Below are 25,046 nucleotides of genomic sequence, written 5' to 3' on the forward strand. Positions count from 1 at the left end.
CAAGAGGCATCACAATCCCAGTTGTATTACAAAGCTGTAATCATCAAGACAGTATGGTACTGGCACAAGAACTGACACTCAGATCAATGGAACAGAATAGAGAACCCAGAAATGGACCCACAAACATATGGCCAACTACTCTCTGACAACACAAGAAAGAATATCCAATGGAATTAAGACATTCTCTTCAGCATATGGTGCTGGAAAACCAGACAGCGACATGCAGAAGAATGAACCTGGACCACTTTCTTACACCATACACAAAAATAAACTCAAACTGGATGAAAGACCTCAATGTAAGGCAGGAAGCCATCACAATCCTTGAGGAGAAAGCAGGAAAAAACCTCTTTGATCTTGGCCACAGCAACTTGTTACTTAACACTTCTCCAGATGTAAGGGAAACAAAAGCAAAAATGAACTATTGGGACCTCATCAAAATAAAAAGCTTGTGCACAGTGAAGGAAACAATCAGCAAAACTAAAAGGCAACCGACAGAATGGGAGAAGATATTTGCAAATGACATATCAGATAAAGGGTTAGTATCCAAAATCTATAAAGAACTTATCAGTGTCAACACCCAAAAAACAAAGAATCCAGTGAAGAAATGGGCAAAAGGCATGAATAGACACTTCTCCAAAGAAGACATCCAGATGACCAACCAACACATGAAAAAATGCTCCACATCACTCATCATCATGGAAATACAAATCAAAACCACAGTGAGATACCCCCTCACACCTGTCAGAATGGCTAACATTAACAACTCAGGCAACAACAGATGTTGGCGAGGATGTGGAGAAAGAGGATCTCTTTTGCCCTGCTGGTGGGAATGCAAGCTGGTGCAGTCACTCTGGAAAACAGTATTTTTAGTCCTCAAAAAAATAAAAATAGAACTACCCTATGACCCAGCAATTGCACTACTAGACATTTATCTAAGGGATACAGATGTGCTGTTTCGAAGGGATACATGCACCCCCATGTTTATAGCAGCACTATCAACAATAGCCAAAGTATGGAAAGAGCCCAAATGTCCATCAAGGGACGAATGGATAAAGAAAATGTGGTATATATATACATACATATATATATATATATATATATATATATATATATATATATACACACACATACACACACACACACACAATGGAGTATTACTCAGCAATCAAAATGAATGAAATCTTGCCATTTGCAACTACATGGATGGAACTGGAGGGTATTATGCTAAGTGAAATAAGTCAGTCAGAGAAAGACAAAAATCATATGACTTCACTCATATGAGGACTTTAAGACACAGAACAGATGAACATAAGGGAAGGGAAGCAAAAACAGGGAGGGGGAAAAACATAAGAGACTCTTAAATATGGAGAACAAACTGAGGGTTACTGGAGGGGTTGTGGGAGGGGGGAATGGGCTAAATGGGTAAGGGGCATTAAGGAATCTACTCCTGAAATCATTGTTGCACGATTTTCTTTTTCAGGATTGCTTTGGCTATTCAGGGTCTTTTCTGGTTCCATACAAATTTTAGGATTGTTTGTTCTAGCTCTGTGAAGAATGCTGGTGTTATTTTGATAGGGATTGCATTGAATATGTAGATTGGTTTGGGCCCATTATAATCCAGGTAATTTCATGTGATGATCCTTACCTTAATTACATCTGCAAAGACCTTTATCCCAAATAAGATTACATTCTGAGGTTCCAAGTGGACATATTTTGGGGGGTGGTGGGCAGAATTCAACCCACTTTAGGAAGTAAAGGCTTCTGGGTAGAAGAAAACTTCACCATAGGCTCATAAGAGTAGAACCAAGTCTGTTCTGTTACTACTGTATTCTGTATTCTCTTTTCCCAGCAGAGCAGGCACCCAATAAATATTTGTGAAAGGTTGAGTGTTGACAAAAATGGTGTTCAGGGAATGCTTTGCTGAAGGATGTTTATAGCAATCACCTAGGAGCAGGAAGATCAATAAGGATACAAAAGGACAAAGATATAATGGTGCCTACAAAGGTACAAGGATACTGGCAGTGGGAAATTCCTAAAAGGAAGAGTGCCAGAATTCCTAAAAAGAAGCCCAGAAAGAAGAAGAGGGTTTTTTTTTGTTTTTTGTTTTTGGTAGTTTTGAAGGGATTGCTACAGAACCAGGCAATGTAACAGCTTTTGAAACTCACAAAGGCAACTGTCACTTGAGAAAATAAAGTCTATTATAATAAATCTTTCAGAGGAAAAAGAAATACCACTGGCTATTTTTTTTAATCAGTATAAAGAACTTAAAATTTCAGTCAAAAGGAGCTGAAATAAATGGACATTGTTTAGGCCACACAAGCATCTTGGAGATGGTAACTCACACAGCATGCTTCTATATGCCAGGCTATGTAAATAAAAAGACCAAGACCCAACAACACACAAGAGGCAACCCACAGCAGCTGGCATCCCAGGCCAGCTCTTTCCTGGTCCAATTATCAGGAGTCTGTCTGCTTGTGTAACCCTCACTAACTCAGGTTTTGGTAACTTGTTCTACAGATGTCCCTAATGACTTAACTATATCACCTGACCCTTCACCTCTAATTAAATTCTATCCCCTCTGTAGTCTTGTGTAACCTGCTAGCCTGAACACTTCTGATTCATTAATATGGTCGACTGGTTTCCAATAAATGCAGTTCATGTCCTTCGCTGGTTGGGAGGGAGTTGTTATTAGATAAAGTCTGAAAGACCGCTGGGGCTTCCATGTGCCACACACGTGGTCTGAGGTAGGATAATGGCATCTCAGTGCTGACCTCGGACATGATCTGAAGGCAGGACTATGACTAACACCTGTAATAATTTTTTCTATTTAGCAGAAAGCTGTCACAGCATAGAAGAGAAACCTCTGGCTTGAAAAAGTTATGGAGTTGGGGCTGGGTTCCAGTTCAACAATACCTCTTCCATCCTTACCTCCTTTATCCTCACCTATAAAAAAGAGTCATTGATATGTGTTGTCAAGTGTTTGAGAATTTTAGCAAATCAATCCTCCCTCCCAAGTAAGAAACAGAAAATGAGTAACATAGAATTATCTGTGAGTTTGAGTTTGAGAGAGTCGAAATGTAAAATCAATATTTAATAACTGTAGTGATTGGGGCGCCTGGGTGGCTCAGTTGGTTAAGCGTCCGACTTCGGCTCAGGTCATGATCTCATGGTTCAAGAGTTCAAGGCCTGCGTTGAGTTCCGCGCTGAAAGTTCAGAGTCTGGAGGCTGCTTCAGATTCTAGGTCTCCCTCTCTCTCTGCCCCTCCCCCATTCACACTCTGTCTCTCTCTCTCTCAAAAATGAATCAACATTTAAAAAATTAAAAAAAAAACTGTAGCGATTATTGAAACAGACTTCCCACCAGAATAACCTGTAGAACTTAAAACAAAAAAAATACAGGCGCACAGAGTTTTTCCTAGAGCAGTGTTGCCCAATAGTACTTTTGGCAATGATGAATTAATTGTTCTAGAAGTGTGCAATCCAATACAGTAACCACTAACCATATGTGACTCTTAAGCATTCCCCCCGCCCCATTTTATTGCAATATAATTGACATATAACATTGTATTAGTTTAGGCACTTAAAATATGACTAATGTGACTTGGGAAAAGATTTTTAAATTTTATTTAATTTTTATTAATTAAAATTTGAATTCAGATAACCACATGTGGCTTAGTGGCTATCAAATTGGACAGCTTAATTCTAGACAAATTGTTCCCAGTATGTGCTCCACACACCAGCAGCAGCAGCACCACCGAGAAACTTGCTAGAAATGCAGATTCTTGGGCTTCATCTCAGGCCTACTGAATCAGAAGCTCTGCCAGAGGTATGCTGGGAAACATTTAACAACTGGCTCTTGAGGAAAACTGATTGCAATGCCAATTTCCCTGGTGTAAGTACTCAGTCACCATAGCTGATTTAAAGCTACCCACAGGCTATCACAGAACTGGAGACTGGAAGAAGACGTACACAATGGAGTCCATGAGTCAATGCTAGCATGCCACCGAACCCAGCCATCTGTGTTTTAACAAACCCTCCACATGATTCTGATATATAGTATAGTTTGAGAACCACTGAAGTAGACCTTCTAAATCAATGTCTAAGAAGACAGAGACTATTTTGTATTTTTCAAATTCCCATAAGGGGTTCTGATAAGTAGCCCAATTTGAAAACCTGGACTCAGAAAACCTACAAGCAAAGTCACCTTGAGGAGGCAGTGGTCTCCCCTATGTTTGAGGCTTCTTGACTGAAACCAGTCAGACCTGCTCACTCCTGAGCATGGACAAGCCTGAGCCTCCGCCCCCCAGAGTGGAGGGTCACATCCAGCCTGCCTGCCCTTTGAGTTGCCATTCCAAACCTTCTCCCCTCTTGACAGGATGAATGACGTCACAGGCATAACCAACTCTAGGGGCAGACCCAAAACATGCAGCACTGGCCTTATAACCACAACCCCCACTTTTCTCTCCCACTTAAAAAAAAGTATTGAGAATTACATTATTAGGATAACCTATAATTTGCTCTAATTTTTATTTTAAGAAAATCTTGTACAGATATCTGAAGACACCTTAGAGTTGTTTATAATATATGGTAGGCAAAAAATACTGTCTTCCACAAGCCACCATGTCCTTTAAGGTACATTTAGCCTGTCCACCAGATGTGTGGTAAGAATTGAATGATTTAACTATGCACATAAAATCATATCTGGAATATTCTGATTCCATATGCAGCCCTAAGGGAGGCAAAATAATACATCTGAAATGAGTACAAACTTTTCCCTATCTTAGGAATCTGTGCAGCCCACTGAAATTCCTTTATATTCTAACTAAAGAGGAAACTAATAGAATTTTCAGAGAACTTGTCCAAAATCAGGAGGTCACTTATACATATAGCCTCCATGGTAGTGTAGAGCAAATCTTTGTGTCTCAGAAAATCTTCTTGATTTCATTATAAACCCAGGGCAGAGAGTTCCATTAAAATAACTGCATGTATTACCTGGACATTTTCATTGCAAAAATCATAGTTATGCCTACCAATCTCTGTATTTTAATCTGAATTTGGCCTAAATCCCACATGAGACTACAGTGGAAAACTAATATATATTCTTGCCCTAATTAGGCTCCTTAGTACAAAATATATTTACATTTATAATGTATTTAGGGAAAATACTTGGAAATTTTAGCTGCCAGATTATGGGCTCAGGATAGCTGGCAAAGAAGCATCTTTTTGAGAAAGAACTTTGTCCCTCCCAGGTCCTACTTCTGAGTATAACAGTGGCATTCCTGGCTCACCAATGGGAGGACACACGCATCTCTGAGAATCTGACTTGGGTTCTGCAGGCTGTCTATGGTGTTGACAAGGAAGATATTACCTATATCTATATCTATATCTATCTATATCTATCTATATATCTGCTAAGCTAATCAGCACAAATGGACATAATTCAGACCATAATTTGACAGGTGGAACTAACCAGACTGAGTGATTTTTATATTTCTCATAAATACAAAAACTACAGCAAATAGAGTATTCCAAATCATACTTCATTCATATTGTAAAGGTGCTTTTAAGCTATAATCAGAAGGTCTCCTGGGTAGTTAAAAACTGAAATAGTATTCATCCAATTCAGAGGTTTTATGTGGAAATTGAGAAAATATTGCAACTTGCTTTGACATTGTATTTTTTTAGTAAGATACTGTTGTACACTTTCTGTTTCATGCACTGTTCAAAGTTCTTTGTTTATATCTAATTTATTCTTTCCTTAACCCTAGAAAATTAAGTATTATTCCAATTGTGCAGATGAGAAAACTAAGGGTTGGCAATAACTTTTTTTTTCTGCATTCACACAGCTGGTAAATGGCTAGAAGTGGGAAAAAGACTAAGTCTGGCTCCAAATTTCTTTCAAGCACAACAGTGGCTTCCAGTCTAGTGGATTTTTGTAAAGTGTCTATGGATATTCCAGAAGCTTTAGCTATTCTTCTTTTACATATAGTGGAGGTAAGTTTCTATAAATTAGAGAAAAGTACTGCATATAGATTGCTAACTGAAATACTATTTTATTCACCTCAAGCATATAGAATGACTCAACTTGACCACTGTGGCATCTATTGAGGGGCATGTGTCAGCTGTCCTTCCAAGAACTTGCCAATTAGCTGAAAAGCATGCGGTGAGCTGGCAGCCTCCAGCTGTAGCATCTGAGGATCCATTGAGCAGGAAGGGATAGTAGGGCACAGCATTTCTGCACAGTGCAGGATTCCTCTATGGGCAATCTTTGATCCAGAACTCTCCATCGGAGCTATAGTAAGGTCTGAGCCTCTTCCTACCCATTTGTCCTTCCTTCCTGCTCACATCTCACAGGTGTCAGACCCACAGCGTAGTCTAGAGGCTCTCTTTGGCTACCCCTGATCCCACCCCCCATTTTTCTTTCAACAAAAAGTACCCTCAATACATCTCCTGCACTTCTCTTAGTGTCTGCTTCCCAGATGACCCAACAGATAAAACCACTAAAGAGTTATGTTCACATACAGGCTCAGGGGACCCAACAGATAAAACCACTAAAGAGTTATGTTCACATACAGGCTCTAGCAAGCCTGTTATAAGAGAAATCTACCAACCAGCATTTGCTCGTGCCCTGTCATCTATAAAGTACGGTCATAGATTCCATGGGGATACTAGGCTGATGCGAACAGAAGAGACTTGGGTGCACCTGTAACAGACTACACTTCATAAAACCCCTTTATTCCCATTGAATGTGTACACTTAACGAACACATGAAGGGGTCTGAGAGGATTATTTTGTGGGTGACCACTTCTTTAAACTAAATAGTATGGGCATTGCAGAGGAAGAAACCCTATTTTTGCACTGTGGCAACTCACATTAAAGATTATCTAAATGGAGGGGTATCTATAAAGAAAGATGCAATGGCTAGGGGGCTCAAAAAGCATGCATGGAAGATTTCTATTCCCATGTCTCCGACACTATTCCTCTATTTTTCATCTTTCCAGTATCCATCTGGTAAAATTAGATTACCACCTTCCTTAAGAAGAAAGAGTAAAAATTATAGGTGAACACTAATATACACAAATTAGCCTCTTCTGGCAACTTGTTATTCTACTGTTTCCCCAAATGAACCAATCTCTGCAAGAAATGTATGCTGCTTATGACAAAAAGCATTAGTGTTCTTACAGAACTTTTCTCCTAGATGTAATCATTTATTTAACAAATATTTACCGAGCACCAACTCAGAGCCAGTCACTGTCAGCAGGTGGGAATAAAATGATGAACAAGACAGACGTAGCCCATGCTCTTGTGGAGCTTAGAGTCTAGCTCAGGCTCTTCGAACTTGAATGTGCATACACATCACTGGGATTTTGCATCTACTGATCCAGGAAATCTGGGGTGAGGTCTGGGATTCTGCATTTCTGACAAGTTCTCAGGATGCTAATGATATCAGTCCTCAGACCATGCTTTGAATAACAAAGGACTGGCCTGTTGGCTCTCAGTTGCCGTGCTGTGACCTGCTTCTGTACTGCAAGTGCTTCTCAGAGGTGCCATCAATTGGAATCGATGAGTATTGCCAATATAATGGGAAACATAGACTTTTATCATGATGCCTATTTAGTGGAATTTTGAGTTGACAGATCAACATTTGTAGGAGTATGATTTACAGAGAGTAAAAAGTTAAGAGGTAAGGTATGGAATGACATCAAGATGGCATTCTGGGAATAGGTGAGAGCATGGCCTCTGAACACGCTTGCCCAGTCAGAGCACTAACTCACTCTCCTCATCAATGACACAGACCTAATGGGGCTAAGGGGAAAATTTATTTTAATTTTCTTAAAATTAAAACTGCTTTTTCTTAACCAGTAGTCACTTTGGAGCCCTCTCTAGTATACCACTAAAATTTCTCATCCAGAATGCTAATGAACACACAAAGGTTAGTCTTCTTCAAAATGTGTAATCTCACAAATTAAAGGCAGCCAAATATACAGCTATAGACCATACGCTGATAAGCAACCACTTATGACAACTGTCAAAGTTATCTCTTAAAATGGGGTTGTGAGGAGATGGAAGGTAGAGGGAAGGGAGTTGACTTAGTTCTAAGCTGTGTGAAGCCAGGAAAGCAGGCCGTGTGGAGTTAAGCTTTGGAGGGAGGTTGGGTTTGTTCTTTTTTCCTGCATTCAAAAGAGAAAATGAATCTGAGATAGAAAAAGGGTCAAGTCACTCTGCCCTCTCTCCAACCCCAAATGCCCAGGTACAAAAGGCAGTGAAAGCCTGCACGCTTCTTAAACTCCTCTACAAACATGTACTTAGCTGCCTAACCTTGAACAGTGAGAACTCTCATTAATAATTTAAAGGAGCCATGGCCAGAAAAAGAAACTGGGACAGGTCAAGGGATTAGCAGGAAATACATGGTTAGCTGTGAAGCTAGGGATGCAGGGTTACACTACACACTCCTATGCACAGAATAATAATGTGAGTTTCTAAAGAAATCTTCCCACAATCTCACAGACAAGTCTAACTGCAAATGCTGCAAATGCTGAGAATGTCACAAACATCACTTTCTGCAGCAGATGTGGGAAAACTGACTTTTTCAGAATAAGTCAAATTCATTATACTGCTCGTACACAGACACACTACTATGAAACATGGCAATCGCTCTGAAACTTTCTGTATGGTTCCAATTTTTCTTTGTCTTCTTCTTCTTTTTTTTTTTTTGGAAGTGAGAGAAGAGAAGTTCAGTGGAAAATGCTGTTAGTCAGGAATGACAAAAGGTATTAGATACTGCTGCCACGGCTCCTTGCCAGAACGGTTTTTTGTTTGGGAGATGTGCTATTTCACTTCAAAAACCGACAGACTGACAATTGAACACAGGAGGTGGCTGATACTGCCATGGCCCTCACTGCCACAAAAGAGCCTCTCTACAAAGATCACACAAGACAGATTTAAATTCCCATCACAGATACCTACATTAAAGTCTGGTCTAAACAAACACCAAAATACAATATTTCAATGGATCGAAGATGGTTAGTTGACTGGAGGCAAAACACCATCTGAAATAACGGTCTTAGTGTTCTGTGACAGCGTTACTACCTTTGGGCATCATAATGATGTTCTCTTGGTGGCGGGTGCAAGAGCCCTGGGCACAACTGTGAACCTTGTGTGCATGGGAAATAATTTCATCAACCAAAGAAAAGTCATATTGTGGTATGTCCAAAATGCTGTCTGAAGCACATATTATGTGAGAGTTTATTATATATTATAGTCTATCTGACCTGAAAGCCATGATTGATGCTTCTTTAATTTTCTGCTTAATTGATTCATTCCAAACACGACCCATGACAGGCCCAGCAAGGCCATTTAAGGATGCTCTCTGGCCTACCTGCAACACCTATAGTTGAATAACTACTGTATAATTTGTATTTGGCTAAAGAATGGACCATGGAGTCACATACAGCTGAGGTGAGAAGCTTATTTTGAGGTGTCCATGGGTACTGATTTTCTATATGAGTAACTGATGTTCTTGGGGACTGATTTTCCTCTTATTTTTATAATGCCTTTTAGGACCCAAGAGTGAAGTGGTCGGTTGGGCAGGTGTTATTCTGCATCCACTTCAAGTTTTCAAATTGGATACAATCTTTTAGATTTCAGTTAGAGGCACCTATCCAGCTTGTCTTATGGAAGAAACATTCTAGACTATTAAATATGCCTCAGGGTGGAGAATTGGCACATCTTTATTCAATAGATTCATTTTAATTATCCTCTTGAGCTGAGGGAATTAGAGAGCGTCCGTAGGACCCTTTATTCCGGGGCGTAAATATGAGAGTCAGGTGGAAACACTACCATGCAACACAAAAGTAACCCAACGGAATATGTGACAAATATGAAATAAAACCACCATCAGTTTATATTTATAAATCAAGCCTTTAAGACATGTAAAGCTCTGGGAGTGATGGGACATCTAGGAACACAGAAATGGCCGCCAGTACTTAGTCTTTTTTTTGAAGGCTGATAGCCAGGGGGCTCTCCCAGCTTCTTTGTCCTGGGCTGGGTTTAGCAGCCTGGGCTGTTACTTTTTGTTCTAGTATTTTGGGGCTGCTTTCAGAGGACACGAGATCCTATGAGACTTGCTGGTATGGGTTCCTTGCCACAGTGGTGTGATCCCTCCAACTATAAAGACTGAAGAGAGGAGGTAAGGGATCCCAGCCTCTCATGTTTAAGCCAATTTTCCTCATGAGAGAAGACCCCAAGGCTCTGTTAATACTCTCTGTGGAAGGCAATATTGCTTAGCTGACATTAGAATAAAACCCCTGATCACTCTCCAGACTAAGGACTTTGTGTCCCAAGTAATACTATAGATCTTCCCAGTTGCCTTCTATCTCCACGACGTTACCAGGGTCTCTCTGGGCCATTCATTAGCTAAAGCACAGACTGATAGGCATTACTCATAATGGGTTTTTCCTTTCTTTTTTTTCTGGATACCTTCTCAATGTTCTTTTTACTTATCAACTTTGTTGAGGTATAATTGATAGACAATAAAATGCACTCATGTAAAGCATCGAGTTCAGTGAGTTTTGACAAATATATACGTCAAAGTAAACTGCCATCACAATCAAGGTATCAGATTTTTCCATCACCACAAAAGGTTCTCTTGTGCCCTTTGAGTTAACTCCCAACAGCCAGACAACCCACTGGCCTCATTTCTATCACTACAGATGAGTGCTTCTGCTTCTAGAACTTCACAGAAATGGACTCATTCAGTATGAACTCTTTCATTTGTGGCTTCTTTCACTCAGCACAATATTTCTGCTGTTCATCCATATTGTTGTGTGTACTGATAGTTTGTTCCTTTTCATTGCCAAAGAGTGTTACATTGCATGGATAAATTGCAAGTTTGTTTACCCATTCACCTACTGGTTGGCCCTTGACTTATTTCTAGCTTTTGGTATTATGAATAAAACTTCTAGGAACATTTGAGTACAGATTTTCTTGTAGACATACTTTCATTTCTCTTAGGTAACTATCTAGAAGTAGAATTGCAGAGCTGATAAATGTTTTCATTTGTAAAATGAAATCAATAAAAATATATCATTGTCTAACAGAGTTCAAATTACTTTATTTCCATTTGGACGTTAAAAGGGAAGAGTTGATGCCATAAGTCACAGAGCAGCCCTCAACTGCAAAGGGCATGTGGACTTCATACAGGCAAGCAAAGTACAATTCCCTTGAGGGTGGCGATTTCTCTGAGCACAGGGAAGGGGCCCCGGACTTGCTTGTGGAGTAGCTGAGAGGGTAATTAAGTGACAATTGGTCAGGCTATGGGCGGGCAGCCGAGGCCCACATCACTGAAGCCTTCGCATCTGAAGAGTTGAGACCCATGCTCTGCCTGGACCATGCTCATGAGCCTCAAGCTATCCCAGCTTTGCAAGAAACCCTATTCTGAAACTCAACTGTGAATTGCTGAAAACAAGGCTAAAGTGCAATGAAATTGCTGAAAACAAGGGTAAAGTGTAATGAAATTCTGGCAAAAATTAACGTTCAAGAAATCATCAGTATTACATATAAAGAGTTAAATAGGGATCATTTCTTTAACATTCCAGTTGTGCCTTCTCATTTGATTATAATGGTTATCCATGACTTTGCCTATATTAAATCAGCTGTAGTCAACTAAATGCATATCAAATGTAAATAATGTCTTACTCTGTTTTCTTTCTCTGCAACTAACTCCTCACATCCCAAAGGGAATTTCCCAATTCAACATCAAAGACTGATTAAACATTTGGTGTAGAAGCTTAAAAAAAAAAGACTGTAATTTTATTCTACATATACATGCTAGATAAAAAATAAACAAAAACTTCCTCTGGATGCTGAATGTTTGGAGTCATATCTTCTTTTTTTTTTTTTTAATTTTTTTTAACGTTTATTTATTTATTTTTTTATTTAAAAAAATTTTTTTTTAACGTTTATTTATTTTTGAGACAGAGAGAGACACAGCATGAACGGGGGAGGGGCAGAGAGAGAGGGAAACACAGAATCGGAAGCAGGCTCCAGGCTCTGAGCCATCAGCCCAGAGCCCGACGCGGGGCTCGAACTCGCGGACCGCGAGAGCGTGACCTGAGCCGAAGCCGGACGCTTAACCGACTGAGCCACCCAGGCGCCCCAACATTTATTTATTTTTGAGACAGAGAGAGACAGAGCATGAATGGGGGAAGGACAGAGAGAGAGGGAGACACAGAATCGGAAGCAGGCTCCAGGCTCTGAGCCATCAGCCCAGAGCCCGACGCGGGGCTCGAACTCATGGACCGCAAGATCGTGACCTGAGCTGAAGTCGGACGCTTAACCGACTGAGCCACCCAGGCGCCCCAAGGAGTCATATCTTCTAAAAGGCAAAGAGAACAGGGGGACGTCTGGGTGGCTCAGTTGGTTAAGCGTCTGACTCTCGATTTCAGCTCATCATGATCTCACGGTTCCTGAGTTCAAGCCCCCTGTTGGGCTCTGTGCTGACAGCATGGAGTCTACTTGGAATTCTCTCTCTCCCTCTTTCTCTGCCCATTCCCTGGCTCTCTCTCTCTCTCTCAAAATAAATAAATAAACATAAAAAATAAAAAAGGCATAGAGAATGGGAGAAATAACAACTTCAGAACTCATCAACGAATTAAAGTCTCATGCCTCAAAATTTTATGATTAAGATATGTGGTCACTAACAATCTTCTGGTTGCCCACAACTCTAATCAATCATCAACACAAAGAACATTTTCATAGTTTTAAATCTCCCTTTTCGGCAAGGGAATTAAAAGAAAAATGAACTATTGGGACCTCATCAAAATAAAAAGTTTCTGCCCTGCAAAGGAAATAATCAACAAAACCCAAAGGCAACCGACAGAATGGAAAAAGATATTTGCAAATGGCATATCAGACAAAGGGCTAGTATCCAAAATCTATAAAGAACTCACCAAACTCCACACCCCAAAAACAAATAATCCAGTGAAGAAATGGGCAGAAAACATGAATAGACACTTCTCTAAAGAAAACATCCAGATGGCCAATAGGCACATAAAAAGATGCTCAACGTCACTCATCATCAGGGAAATACAAATCAAAGCCACACTGAGATACCACCTCATACCGGTCAGAGTGGCTAAAATGAACAAATCAGGAAACTACAGATGCTGGTGAGGATGTGGAGAAACGGGAACCCTCTTGCACTGTTGGTGGGAATGCAAACTGGTGCAGCCGCTCTGGAACACAGTGTGGAGGTTCCTCAAAAAGTAAAAATAGAACTACCCCATGACCCAGCAACAGCACTACTAGGAATTTACCCAAGGGATACAGGAATGCTGATGCACAGGGGCACGTGTACCCCAATGTTTATAGCAGTGCTTTCAACAATAGCCAAATTATGGAAAGAGTCTAAGTGTCCATCAACTGATGAATGGGTAAGAAGATGTGGTTTATACATACAACGGAATACTAGTTGGCAATGAGAAAGAATGAAATCATGCCATTTGCAGCAATGCATATGGAACTGGAAGGTATTATGGTTAGTGAAATAAGTCAGTCAGAGAAGGACAGATATCATGTTTTCATTCATATGTGGATCTTGAGAAACTTAACAGAAGACCATGAGGGAAGGAAAGGGGGAAAAAATAGTTACAGAGAAGGAGGGAGGCCAACCACAAGAGACTCTTAAATACAGAGAACAAACTGAGGGTGGACAGGGGGGTGGGGAAGAGGGGAATATGGGTGACGGGCATTGAGGAGGGCACTTGGGATGAGCACTAGGTGTTGTATGTAAGCCAATTTGACAATAAATTATATTCATAAAAAAACAAATCTCCCTTTTCAATTTAGAAAATATGAATTTACAGGGAGGAAAAAAAGGGAATGTTTAAACTATTCTACAAGGCATTTGGCTCAATTAAAACTACAATGCATCTTTTGGATCTGACAGTTTATTATGGTAGTGTTTCCTTATAGTATAAACAAGGTAGTCATAGGAGTAGATTTGACCATTTCCAGTGTGGCTGGTAAATCAATACCTGGTCTACCATATTGAAACCTCCATGACAAAAGATAAAGGAGGATATTGGCTTGAGTTTCCCAGTAGCAGGTGCAATCTGTGGTCAGGGCTAGCCAAGGAGTAATCTGACTACTACAGTTCACAAAAATTAGCATAGGGATACACAAAGACTCTACCTTTTGAAAGTCCAATTCATTTGACTCCTGTCTGCTTCTTACAAACCTATTGCTCCCATCCACCACCTCCAAATACATACACTTTGGGGGAATGGAAAGGGTGCTGCTCTAGAAGTTAGGCACTTCTGAGTTCTTGAGCAAATTACTTAATGTCTTTGGTTTCTCCTCCATGGAATGAGTAGTAAGTACTTTTCCTACTTAAAAAAAAAAACCTCTTTTAACATTTATTTATTGTTGAGAGACAGGGAGAGACAGAACATGAGCATGGGAGGGGCAGAGAGAGGAAGAGACACAGAATCTGAAGCAGGCTCCAGACTCTGAGCTGTCAGCACAGAGCCCGACACGGGGCTGGAACTCACATACTGCGAGATCATGACCTGAGCCGAAGTCAGACGCTTACCCGACTGAGCCACCCAGGCACCGCGGTACTTTTCTTATTTGAGACACAGAGGTTGGGCCCAGACTTCTTGATCCTAGACCACCCACTCAATATCCTGTCCTGGGGATTCCTCTTTTTACATAGCGATGGCTCTGCCTTATATAGCAAAGCATAAGCCTTCCATATCAAGTGCTATCCAATGGCCTCTCAGTTTTATATTTTTGGAAGGAAAGGCCCATGGGATACTTCTATTCTCCCAAGTTTTACCTTTGGAGAATAACAACATATTAAAGAAATACTTGAAAAGGATTTAAGATGCAAATCCACCTGATATATATATTTGTTTGTCAATAACACCTGTTACCAGATGGCTTCCACAGTACCATTTTAAAATGTCAACCTAAAAAGCTTTAGGTGCTAGTTTCCTTACAGGTGAAGGAGACAGCACAAGCTTTAATGGCTCTGGCAGGAAGATATCAAATGTGAATTTGGGCTGTGATGACCAGTTAATCCAAATTTCACCACTTTCACCCTCAGTTTGGAAAGAGAACTCAACTACTGCCAGAGAGCTGTTATACCATTGTGCAGCCATGAGGATGCACCTTGAAGACCTCCCACTGCAAGGAGTGTAACTGGCCAAGGGCCCCAAGGCTGTGTTCTGAAATCCATCCCTGTGTTCTGTCAGAGGCCACTACCACTGCCAGAGTGCAGCAGGGATACTCGGGCAAGCCCCTAGCGACTGACTTTGCTTGAAGACTTCCTGATGTCTTGGTTGCCTCTGTCTGCCTAGCAGACTAGTATACATCCACCAAACCTTGCTTTTTTTACTTGGAACATGACTTGAATCATGGCCTGATGATTCTCTCAGCCTTTTCCAGCTCCTTCCCTAATGCCTTCCATGTAGCCATTTCCCTTAATAATATCCTTGCACTTTTAGTCCCATGTTGACATCTGCTTCTCAGTGGTCGAGACTAACATATCATTCATTTATCTATTCATCCATCCATCCATCCATCCATCCATCCATTCATTCATTCAAGAAATATTAATGGAGTTCCTACAATATTCCTAGCACTTTGTGCTAGGCACTGGGGATAGTGGTACAAGACTGAGATGGCCCTGAGATGGTCATAACCCTTCCTCTCAGGATCATAAATGCTTCCTTTTCTTTGGCTCTTACTTTGTGTGGGGCACTAAGGTAAGAGCACATCACATGCCTACTCTCATCTGCTTTTCACAACAACCCTTAAAGAAGATATTATTCTTGCTTCATGGATAAGGAAATTGAGATCTAGAAAGATTAAGTTGCCAGGGGCTTCCCTAATACAGGTAGCTTTTTCACTCCTAAATCATGTTTTTAACCATTAAGCTAGGATAGATCTCCCTCATTTGGGTAACAGTTCTGAGCACTTTTCTTCTGGTATTGTTTGCACATCCATTATCATCCATATAGTTGGTTTTCCAAGGTCTGAATTCATTTATTCACTTTACATTATGAAAGCCAGGGAATCACTTATAGAAGAGGGACATGGTAATTCAGCACATTCACGGTCCTACACTATTCCAAAGTCAGTTAATGATGACATTGTTTAACTCATGTAGAAGAGGTTTCTCACCTGGTGTGAGTTTCTAACTCATCTTCATCTATCACAAAGGAGATAGGAGAGGACAAACAAATCCCTTGGCTTCTCTGCTTTTTATTTTGGTCCCAGCTCAGCTCTGGAAAACTGATGGCAGCTGGTCACATGCATCCAAAGCTTTTCTCAGAAGCCAGCCAGGCCTACTGGAGGGTCAGCCATACCAACCTATGTGCCAACCCTTCTGAATACTGATGCAAACTCATACCATGATCTCCAAGGTCAGCTATGGTGTCTTCTACACTTGACTCAAGTGGGCCAAGATCCAAGGAAGGAATGGGCTGAGACTCAGGCAGGTTCTCTGAAGTCAGGTCATCAGATTCCTTGTGGAAGGTAATTAACAATTCATGAGAAGCTGATAGAAAAAAACAGCATTACCACAAATGAAACAATATTGTTTAGAAGACTATTTGGAAATAAAAGTCTGCCTAATCCTCTCCCTTAAACATGATACCATTTCAAATTTTAAGAAGGCAGCTTGAGATAAGAGAAACACCAATTAAGGTGACCTTAATCTTCTACACCATCAATTTCAGCTCCATGACTAGGGTGAGGCAGGAGGAATGGCCATGAACACAACTGAAGGGGGTATTCACTTTTAGGCTCCTGAAAGAGAAGGAGCGATCAGCAGCTAAGAACAAATACCTCTTCAATTCTGCATCCAGGGTATCACATCTACCTCACCCTAGCCCAGCCCTGCTCAGTTTCCTCATCTCAGAAGTACAGCTGTTGCCTTGGATGACTTCCACGTTCTCTTCTAGCTTTAACGCTTCCATGATTCTGTGAATTCCAGTTTCCTAAAGAAAGAGATCTAAAAGACCACATGAAAGAATTCACACTTGGGTGCCTTGGGGGCTCAGTCAGTTAAGTGTCAGACTTTGGCTCAGGCCATGATTTCATGGTTTGTGAGTTCCAAGCCTCGCATCGGGCTCTCTGCTGTCAGTGCAGAGCCTGCTTTGGATCCTCTCTGTCCTTCCCCCACTTACACACACTCTCTCTCTCTCTCAAAAATAAACAAACATTTAAAAAAAAGGAAAGAATTCACACTTCGAAAAAAGTAAAATTCTCAAATATATATATCAGTATTCCAATAGATCATTTTGCTTTATTTTTTTCCAGTTTTTTTCTCAGTAGAGCTAATGTTGAACTGACCTATTTTCCTTGAAAAGTGGCTTTCATGGAGAACTACTCTGAGAGTATCTTATTAAAAACAGAAAGTTAAATTCAAACTAATCTTAAATGAATAAGCAAAACAAAGCTTGCCATACTGTGGTATGGCATTTGTGAAAACACAGTCATAAAATATTTTTAAGAAGTCCATTTTCTGTGCTGTATACTTGTTGCAGGAGGTGAAATTGGTTCCAAATTTGAAAGGATCACTGATAGCACACAGGCAACTTTAAGAACTTTAAGCACACAGAGAATGCGCGAAATGTGTTTTCACTTTTACATCAGAAATCATTGGAAAATCAGTACCTGGACCCTCAACGGACTTTGATTCACTAAGATTCTCTTTGAAAAAAACAGATAGAATTGTCATAATTGCTTCTCTTAGCAAGAACTTGATCCGATCGTTGATTCCCATTATTATTTCATTCTTGGAGACCTGAGCTGTTACGCACTTCTCCACAGAAAGCCAGTTCTGGCCCCATCACAACTGGATGTATCGCAGGATAAAAGAAAGATCACGCTTCTCATGTGTATTACAGGAATCTAGTTTCTGTTTTGTTTTGTTTTGAAGCTACCATCCTTTAAAGAAATAGTGCCTAACATGAATCCACATTCAACTTCCAGATTTCAACACCCAGATTCAGCCAAGCAGAAAATGCCTGCCAAAATAAAAGGCCCCTGTCAGTTAGGGTCTGGAAAACAAAACAAGCTATTCTCCTAAACGCCTTGAAGAATTTTTATAACATGTTTAAGAAATGACAGAGCCAGCCCATTTTTCTCTCTTAACTCTGATTTTTATCTTATATGACTGCTTTTGAAATATAAGGTAGTTTGCTTCAGCTGGCAAGAAAAGGAAGAAGGAATGGAGAACAGAGCCCTAGTGAAATCAGGATGAAATTAAATCCTAAATATGTGTATGGGTGAAGACGGGAGCATTTTCCTCTTCCTTTTCTCTTCATCATGTTTTTCTTCAGCTTCTTGCATCTGATTAATCCAATTTGTTTCTTACATTTTATTTCATCTTTTCCAGCTCACTGGTGCTTTTCCTTGAAATGTTTAAAGCTCTCCAGTCCCTCTGCAAAGTGTTTAGCTTCCCATTTTCTCTCTCCTTTGTTCCTTGAGTATCATTAAACCTGCCTCACTCTGTGCCCATGAATATGATTAAATGTGTCTCTTGCCTGCTCAGGCCCCTCTCATCATCCTCCTTCTGGGGCCAACAAGGAAGCCCAAGGTCACTTCCCCTTTATGTCTGTTCCCTTTAAATGCTTTTTTCCTAAATAGTCTATAAGAAAGTGTTCATTGGTGGCTTTTCCAAGCCTTCCTTCATCTGAAGTTGAATGGCTTTCAAGAGCCCCAGTTCCTCTCCATTATTAATCAGAATGTGGTCCTACACCGGCAGGTCGGAATCACGAGGGAGCTTGTTAAAAATTCAGCACCCTATGCCCCATCCTAGACCAAACTAATCAGAATCTGCCTTTTAACAAAATCAACAGATGGTTTGGGTGAATTTTGAAGTTTGAGAAGCATTGCTGTAAGCCATAAGAATTTGGAGGAGAGGGGCACATGGGTGGCTCAGTCGGTGAAGCATCCAACTTTGGCTCAGGTCCTGATCTCGCAGTTCCTGGGTTTGAGTCCTGAATCAGGCTCTGTGCTGACAGCTCAAAGCCTGGAGTCTGCTTCAGATTCTGTGTCTCCCTCTCTCTCTGCCCTTGCCTTGCTTGCTCTCTCTCTCTCTCTCTCTCTCAAAAAATAAACATCAAAATAAAAAAAATTAAAGAATTTGGAGGAGAGCCAGTGGATTGCTGACCTGTGAGGTCAAAGAAGATTTTTCTGAAGAGAAGGTGACATTTGAAATTGAGAAGGTGGGATGCTAAAAATGTGCAGAAGGAAGTGGCTGAGAGAACTTCATGAAATAGTGCAAGATACCTGGGGGTGGCTATGCAGCCCTGTCTGTAAGACTGAACCAGCTAGAAGAAGATACTGTCTGCAAGAACCACGCATCTGCTCGCAACATTTCCTGTCCCCATCAATAAGTAAACTTAGGAATGTGCTTCTGGAAAGCTCAGAGTCAAAGATGTTCATGACACTAAATCTCAGATGATCAAAGAATGAACCAACACCTGTGGACAAGACAGCATTAGGCACTTCCCCTCCTGCTCCTTTTGCTCCTTGCTGATGGAAACGAGATAGAATTAGAAAGAACTAGGTAGACACTGGGAAGTTGGGGGTTGTGACTTCATGAGATCTTTATGAAATCCTTACTTTCCTTGTCTGAGTTGAGCCAAGATCTAGACTATCCTGTCTGGATCTCACGTTCTGTGGGATAATATACAATTAATAAAATCTCCCAAGATTCTGCCTGCCATAAGGTCTCAGTTTTTTTTTTAATTTTTTTTTAACATTTATTTATTTTTGAGACAGAGAGAGACAGAGCATGAACGGGGGAGGGTCAGAGAGAGAGGGAGACACAGAATCTGAAACAGGTTCCAGGCTCTGAGCAGTCAGCACAGAGCCTGACGTGGGGCTTGAACCCACGGACAGTGAGATTGTGACCTGAGCCGAAGTCGGACGCTTAACCAACTGAGCCACCCAGGCGCCCCAAGGTCTCATTTTTTAAAAACATGTTTATTTATTTGTTTGAGAGAGAGAGAGAGAGACAGAGAGAGAGAGAGAGAGAGCGAGCAGAGCCCAATGCGGAGCTCGAACTCACAAACCCTGAGATCATGAGCTGAGCTGAAACTGAGAGTCGGACACTTAACTGACTGATCCACCCGGCGCCCCCATATGGTCTCAGTTTTACCTTAAAGTTACTGCAGGATCCCCCAAGGATCCCAGCTTACAGGAGGACAGGATCACTTATAGTGTATAGGATCATTTACAGTTGTTTAACACTGATAATAATATCCGAAATGAAAAAATAACTCACAAATTATTATTTTGAAAGGTCAGTGAAGAAAAGCAAAAACATCAAGTAAATTATCAGACACTAAAATGTAAGATCATACTCGAAACTACATTTGTATTTGCCATACAGCAACTTCAGGAATAAAGAAAGTTATTCAGGTCTTATACAACAAAATATTACCACATCTGTACTTCTCAATTTCTAATCTCTGAGGATAAAATCCCTTAGAAGCAAGGGTCCTTTAACATTCCAGGGAAAATGTCCCAGTTTTATTCAGATGATTAACAAGTAGTTTCACACACACTAACAAACACAGAATCTCTATAATCATGCCAGATTCCTCCTAAGGACCTTGGCAATTTGCAATTCTCAGTCCCATGGCAAAGAAAGCTGACAGACCTAGGAAAAGTCATGCACCTCCAGAAGTTATCATTTCAGGGCCTAAAAACTGGGGAGCTGAAGACAGGAACTCAGTGCTTGGAGGGGGCTCAGGTCCTTCCATGCAGTGGTGAAATCAAGACCTTTCTCCAAGTAGGGACCCAACATTGCTGCTGACCCCATCTCTTTCAGCCAGCAGTTTCTCTGTTCACTAGGTTTCATGAGTGGGAATGATACCAACTCCCATGTCTCTGGGACCCACAACAGATCCCACAGCTGGCTTCACTTAATGGAGTGGGCAATGGGAGGAGAGTGGGGTGAGTGGGATTGAGCACATGTCAGCAGTGTCCCTACATTATCTGCTAAAGCGTCCAAGAAAGAGATACTCTTTTTTAAAAATGTTTATTTCTTTATTTTGAAAGAGAGAGAAAAAGAGTGAGCAGGGGAAGGACAGAGAGAGAGGAAGAGAGAGAGAATCCCAAGCAGGCTCCTAACTGCAAGTGCAGACACCAACATGGGGCTTGATCTGCAAAACCTTGAGATCATGACCTGAGGCGAAATCAAGAGTCAGATGCTTAACCAACTGAGTTACCTAGGTACCCCAAAGGAGAGAAACTCTTAAGGTCAGAGAAGCCTGGGCCCCTCAACTGGTCCAACTTTGGGTTTTCAGAAATCTACAGCACTCACAACCACTAAATATTTCAGAAAGGTGAATTAACAAGTGATCCTAAGCTTTGCCTGGTTGAGAGTTTGGTGCTCTCTGATCACTGAGCTACAGCAGAGCTAGTGTCCCCAGACTCCAGGGATCATCCCACAGCTTCAGGGGGCTTGGTTCTTCCTGCTAAAGAAAAAGAATCAGATGCAGAGATCTCCAATGAATCAAAAACCAGAATTTGAGACAGTAAAGTTCTCCATAAAAATGACTCCTTCCCATGTTGCTTTTACCAGAAGAGATAGGAAGTTGGAGTTGAAGTCTATTGTACAAATACGACCCTGAAGAAAGACTTCCTTAAATATCAGAGCCTATACCAAGACCCATGAAGATGTTTTTAACCATTAGGGAAAATGGTATTTGTTATTCAGGAGCTTGGGATGCAGGGGACATGATTCAGGGTCCATTTCATGGGACTCCAAAACCCTACTTATTATTGGACTTCTAAGGTAATTATTCAAAGTTCAAAAGGGGTGTTAACACAATGCACAATGATACAGACAGGAGACAGAAAATAAAAAGTGAAAGAATAAAAGATAAGACAGAAAGAGAACAATGGACTAAAGAGGTAAAGCAACAAGAGCATGGCTGAAATTAAAAATTAGATATGAACACATTTGCTCTGCAAAGTCATAATTTTACTCCTCAGTTGTTCATTCTGTGCTGATTGAGTTATCCTGAACACAGTATGCACTTGGATGTTTTTGGATGAATCTATCAATCCATCTCTAAGTACTGCTGCTCTGAATTACTGTCATCACTAACCACTGGTCTATATTCTAAAATAAACCCTACTACCTCCTCCCCGAATGGGGCAAAGTTGGTCTGGATGCCTTTTTTTCCCCTTTGTCCTTCTTCCTGCCTGATCAGCCACATGAATGTGATGAATCTGAAGCAATTCAAAGTCTGATGTGAAATTTAAAACAAGAGAGCACTTACATGGAGAACATCAATAGTTAGCTGCTCAGAGTTCCGAGATCTCAACTCCTGCATTCGTTTGTTATTTTCTTCATATTTTTCTTCTGCAAGCTTTCTGCAGATTTAAAGTGAGTGTAGAAAAAACAGCTGCATTTTGCTAAAGCCACATCTATACTATGCAGGTAAGCGTGATCCCTGTTTCAACAGGCAAACCGGGGTGTTGGGAAACCGGGTCAATGGGTCTCTCCCTCATCAAGGAAAATGCAGTGCAGAACCCACTTGATTCTCTTGTAAGCACACATGATAATGCTCTGGCTGCTCGTCCATCCTTAAGGCCCCTAAAATGAATGCCTGAGGCATGCCTCTGAGGCAAAAGAAGGTGGTTCTTTCTTTGATCCCTGGGCATTCTCTGTGGTGGCAGGGGTGTGCGCCCCTGACGTCCAGACAGTGCCCAGCACATACTGATAACTCGACTACTGTTCTCAGGATGAATTAACCCACACACAAGGAGATTAGAGCTAGATTTCAAAGAATTTACGCAAAGAACTTGAGAGTCACTGTAAAGGGGAATTTTTCTCAGACACATTTTGTTTTGTGTGTAGTATAGAAGAATAGAAAGTAACAGACCTGCTACTAAACTGAAAGAAAGATTTGAGTTCTGGTGATTACTTGTGTGCTAATTTCGATTTAGATTGTTGAAAAGTCACTGAACATCCCTGTAGTCAAATTTTGTTTATAAAGTGGGTACATTATATCCCTTCTGACAATAGAGTCTTTTTATGACTGCACTCGAATCCTAAAATAATGATCAAAAACAATTCCAATGTAATTTATTCACAAAATTAGGACCAAACTTTAGTTAAAACCATTGCCTTTAAATAAGAAACATACTGAATGTCACGTGGAAGATGGATGACTTACTTTGTGTATAAAAAAGTTTTAATCTGAAACATAATTTGTAATACGCGTACAAGTTATTAAATTGCCTTTTTAATCTGTTCCCGTCAGAGATTTCATTTTCCTCTTACCCTCAAACAATGACATGAGTCATGGTACCTCAGGAATATTGCCATTCCCGAAGAGTTAGAAATAGGCCTGGGACTGTGACAGTGGCTCAAGGGATTTATGTAAATATATTTTCTCAGTAAAACCCATACTCAGTGGTGCCGTGGTTTGCAGAAACCAGCTTGCACTAGGTTCCCAAGAGCAGATTGTGTCCATATCTTCCAACTGAACATTCGATGATATCATACCGGTGGCTTGAAATTGGCCATCATGGGAGTATTTACACCCCCTGCCCCACAACCCCAGAGGTGGTTGTTAAACATTTACCAGCACACGACTACCCCTGATGCACTCTGACAGAAATACCTTTCCACACTGATTACAGAAAGCGTGTGTTAAGGGAAAAGAAGTAGTCTCACCGATTCTTACTTGGTTCTTCATGATACACACTGCAAGTGCGAGAATACCTCTAAATCCTCTTTCAGATATGCTACCAAGGTCACAAAATGAACAGATTTGAGTTTCAGGTCTTTTCTGTCTCTCTAGTTGTTAGTTGGGGCTTCTAAACTACTAAAAAGTTGGCAGAGGAAGAAAGAAGAAAAATGAGGAAACTGGATAATCTACCAACTGAAAAATCTGTCTTGCAGAAATTGGGAGTCTAGGTCTCTTTGGAATTTTCCCTTTTCATGCCAATACTTTAATTCCTAGTGATACTGTCCACCAGCAGCCCACCTTGAGCATTGACTTTTCAAAGGGTTTCACTTGGCAGAACAGAGCTGCTTTCAATCTGCTTCCTAAAGCCAACAATTTCCTGCTGGGACATTCTTCTCCCTATAGACCAGCTAGGTCTCCTGGCAGAGGGAGTACAGCAAACATCTGGGGAGTGAGGACAAGATAGTGAAGCCACCCTCTTCACTCTCTCACTGGCATATGTACAAGAGGTGTCAGGGGCGCCTGGGTGGCTCAGTCGGTTGAGTGTCCGACTTCAGCTCAGGTCGTGATCTCGCAGTTTGTGAGTTTGAGCCCTGCGTCGGGCTCTGTGCTGACAGCTCGGAGCCTGGAGCCTGCTTCAGATTCTGTGTCTCCCTCTCTCTCTGCCCCTTCCCTGCACATGCTCTGTCTCTCTCTGTCTCTCAAAAATGAATAAACATTAAAAAAAATTTTTTTAATAAAAAAAAAAAAAGAGGTCTCAGCAACAATGAGGCTTCATTTGTAGGCTAACTCTATATTTTCATCACTAATTACCTCCCTGATAGTCAATTTTTCTTTGCACCCAAGACTGAAAGCCTGACATTAATGGTGGCTGGCATCCAATAACCATCTATGGCTGAAATAACCGTCCTTTGAGGGGACGAGTAAGTGATGAAACAAATATAAATGCGTATATGCATTTTGATTTCTTGTTTTTGCTTTTGCTTTTCTTTAGCAAATTCCTTTGGAGTCCTGTGAAGTGGCCAGAGCCCAAGGTACCCTAAGGAAAGGCAACTTACTTCAGCTTCCTGGCCTTCTCATCAGCTGCCTGGAGCTTCCTCAGCCGCATCCTTTCTCTTGGTGTCATTTTCTGCACTTCAGACAGCGCCCGCAGAGTCTGCAGGTGGATCTTTTTTTGCCTATGAATAATAAAGATCCCCCACATGCAGCTCATCCCAAACATGCTCAGAAAAATTAAACAAATATTTTACAGAAGTATCATTACATTACCGAGAAGGGGGAAGCATCTGGAGACAGGCCAGGCAAAAACTAATAAACT

At 40.9% G+C, this 25,046-nt stretch overlaps 1 protein-coding gene across 14 annotated transcripts in view; it reads right to left on the bottom strand.

Moving 5' to 3' along the window:
• Window positions 1-25,046, bottom strand: part of NEK11 (NIMA related kinase 11) — a 291,065-nt gene that overhangs the window by 151,615 nt on the left and 114,404 nt on the right. For all 14 annotated transcript variants that reach the window (XM_042998267.1, XM_042998263.1, XM_007087384.3 and 11 more), the window contains 3 exons: window positions 24,787-24,906; window positions 22,313-22,406; window positions 16,417-16,531 (listed from right to left, as the gene is read on the bottom strand). In XM_042998267.1, the coding sequence (XP_042854201.1) occupies window positions 16,417-16,531; window positions 22,313-22,406; window positions 24,787-24,906 (329 nt within the window). The remainder of the gene's footprint in view (window positions 1-16,416; window positions 16,532-22,312; window positions 22,407-24,786; window positions 24,907-25,046) is intronic.

Source organism: Panthera tigris, chromosome C2 (assembly GCF_018350195.1).
Source record: "Panthera tigris isolate Pti1 chromosome C2, P.tigris_Pti1_mat1.1, whole genome shotgun sequence".
NCBI classification, from domain to species: Eukaryota; Metazoa; Chordata; class Mammalia; order Carnivora; family Felidae; genus Panthera; species Panthera tigris.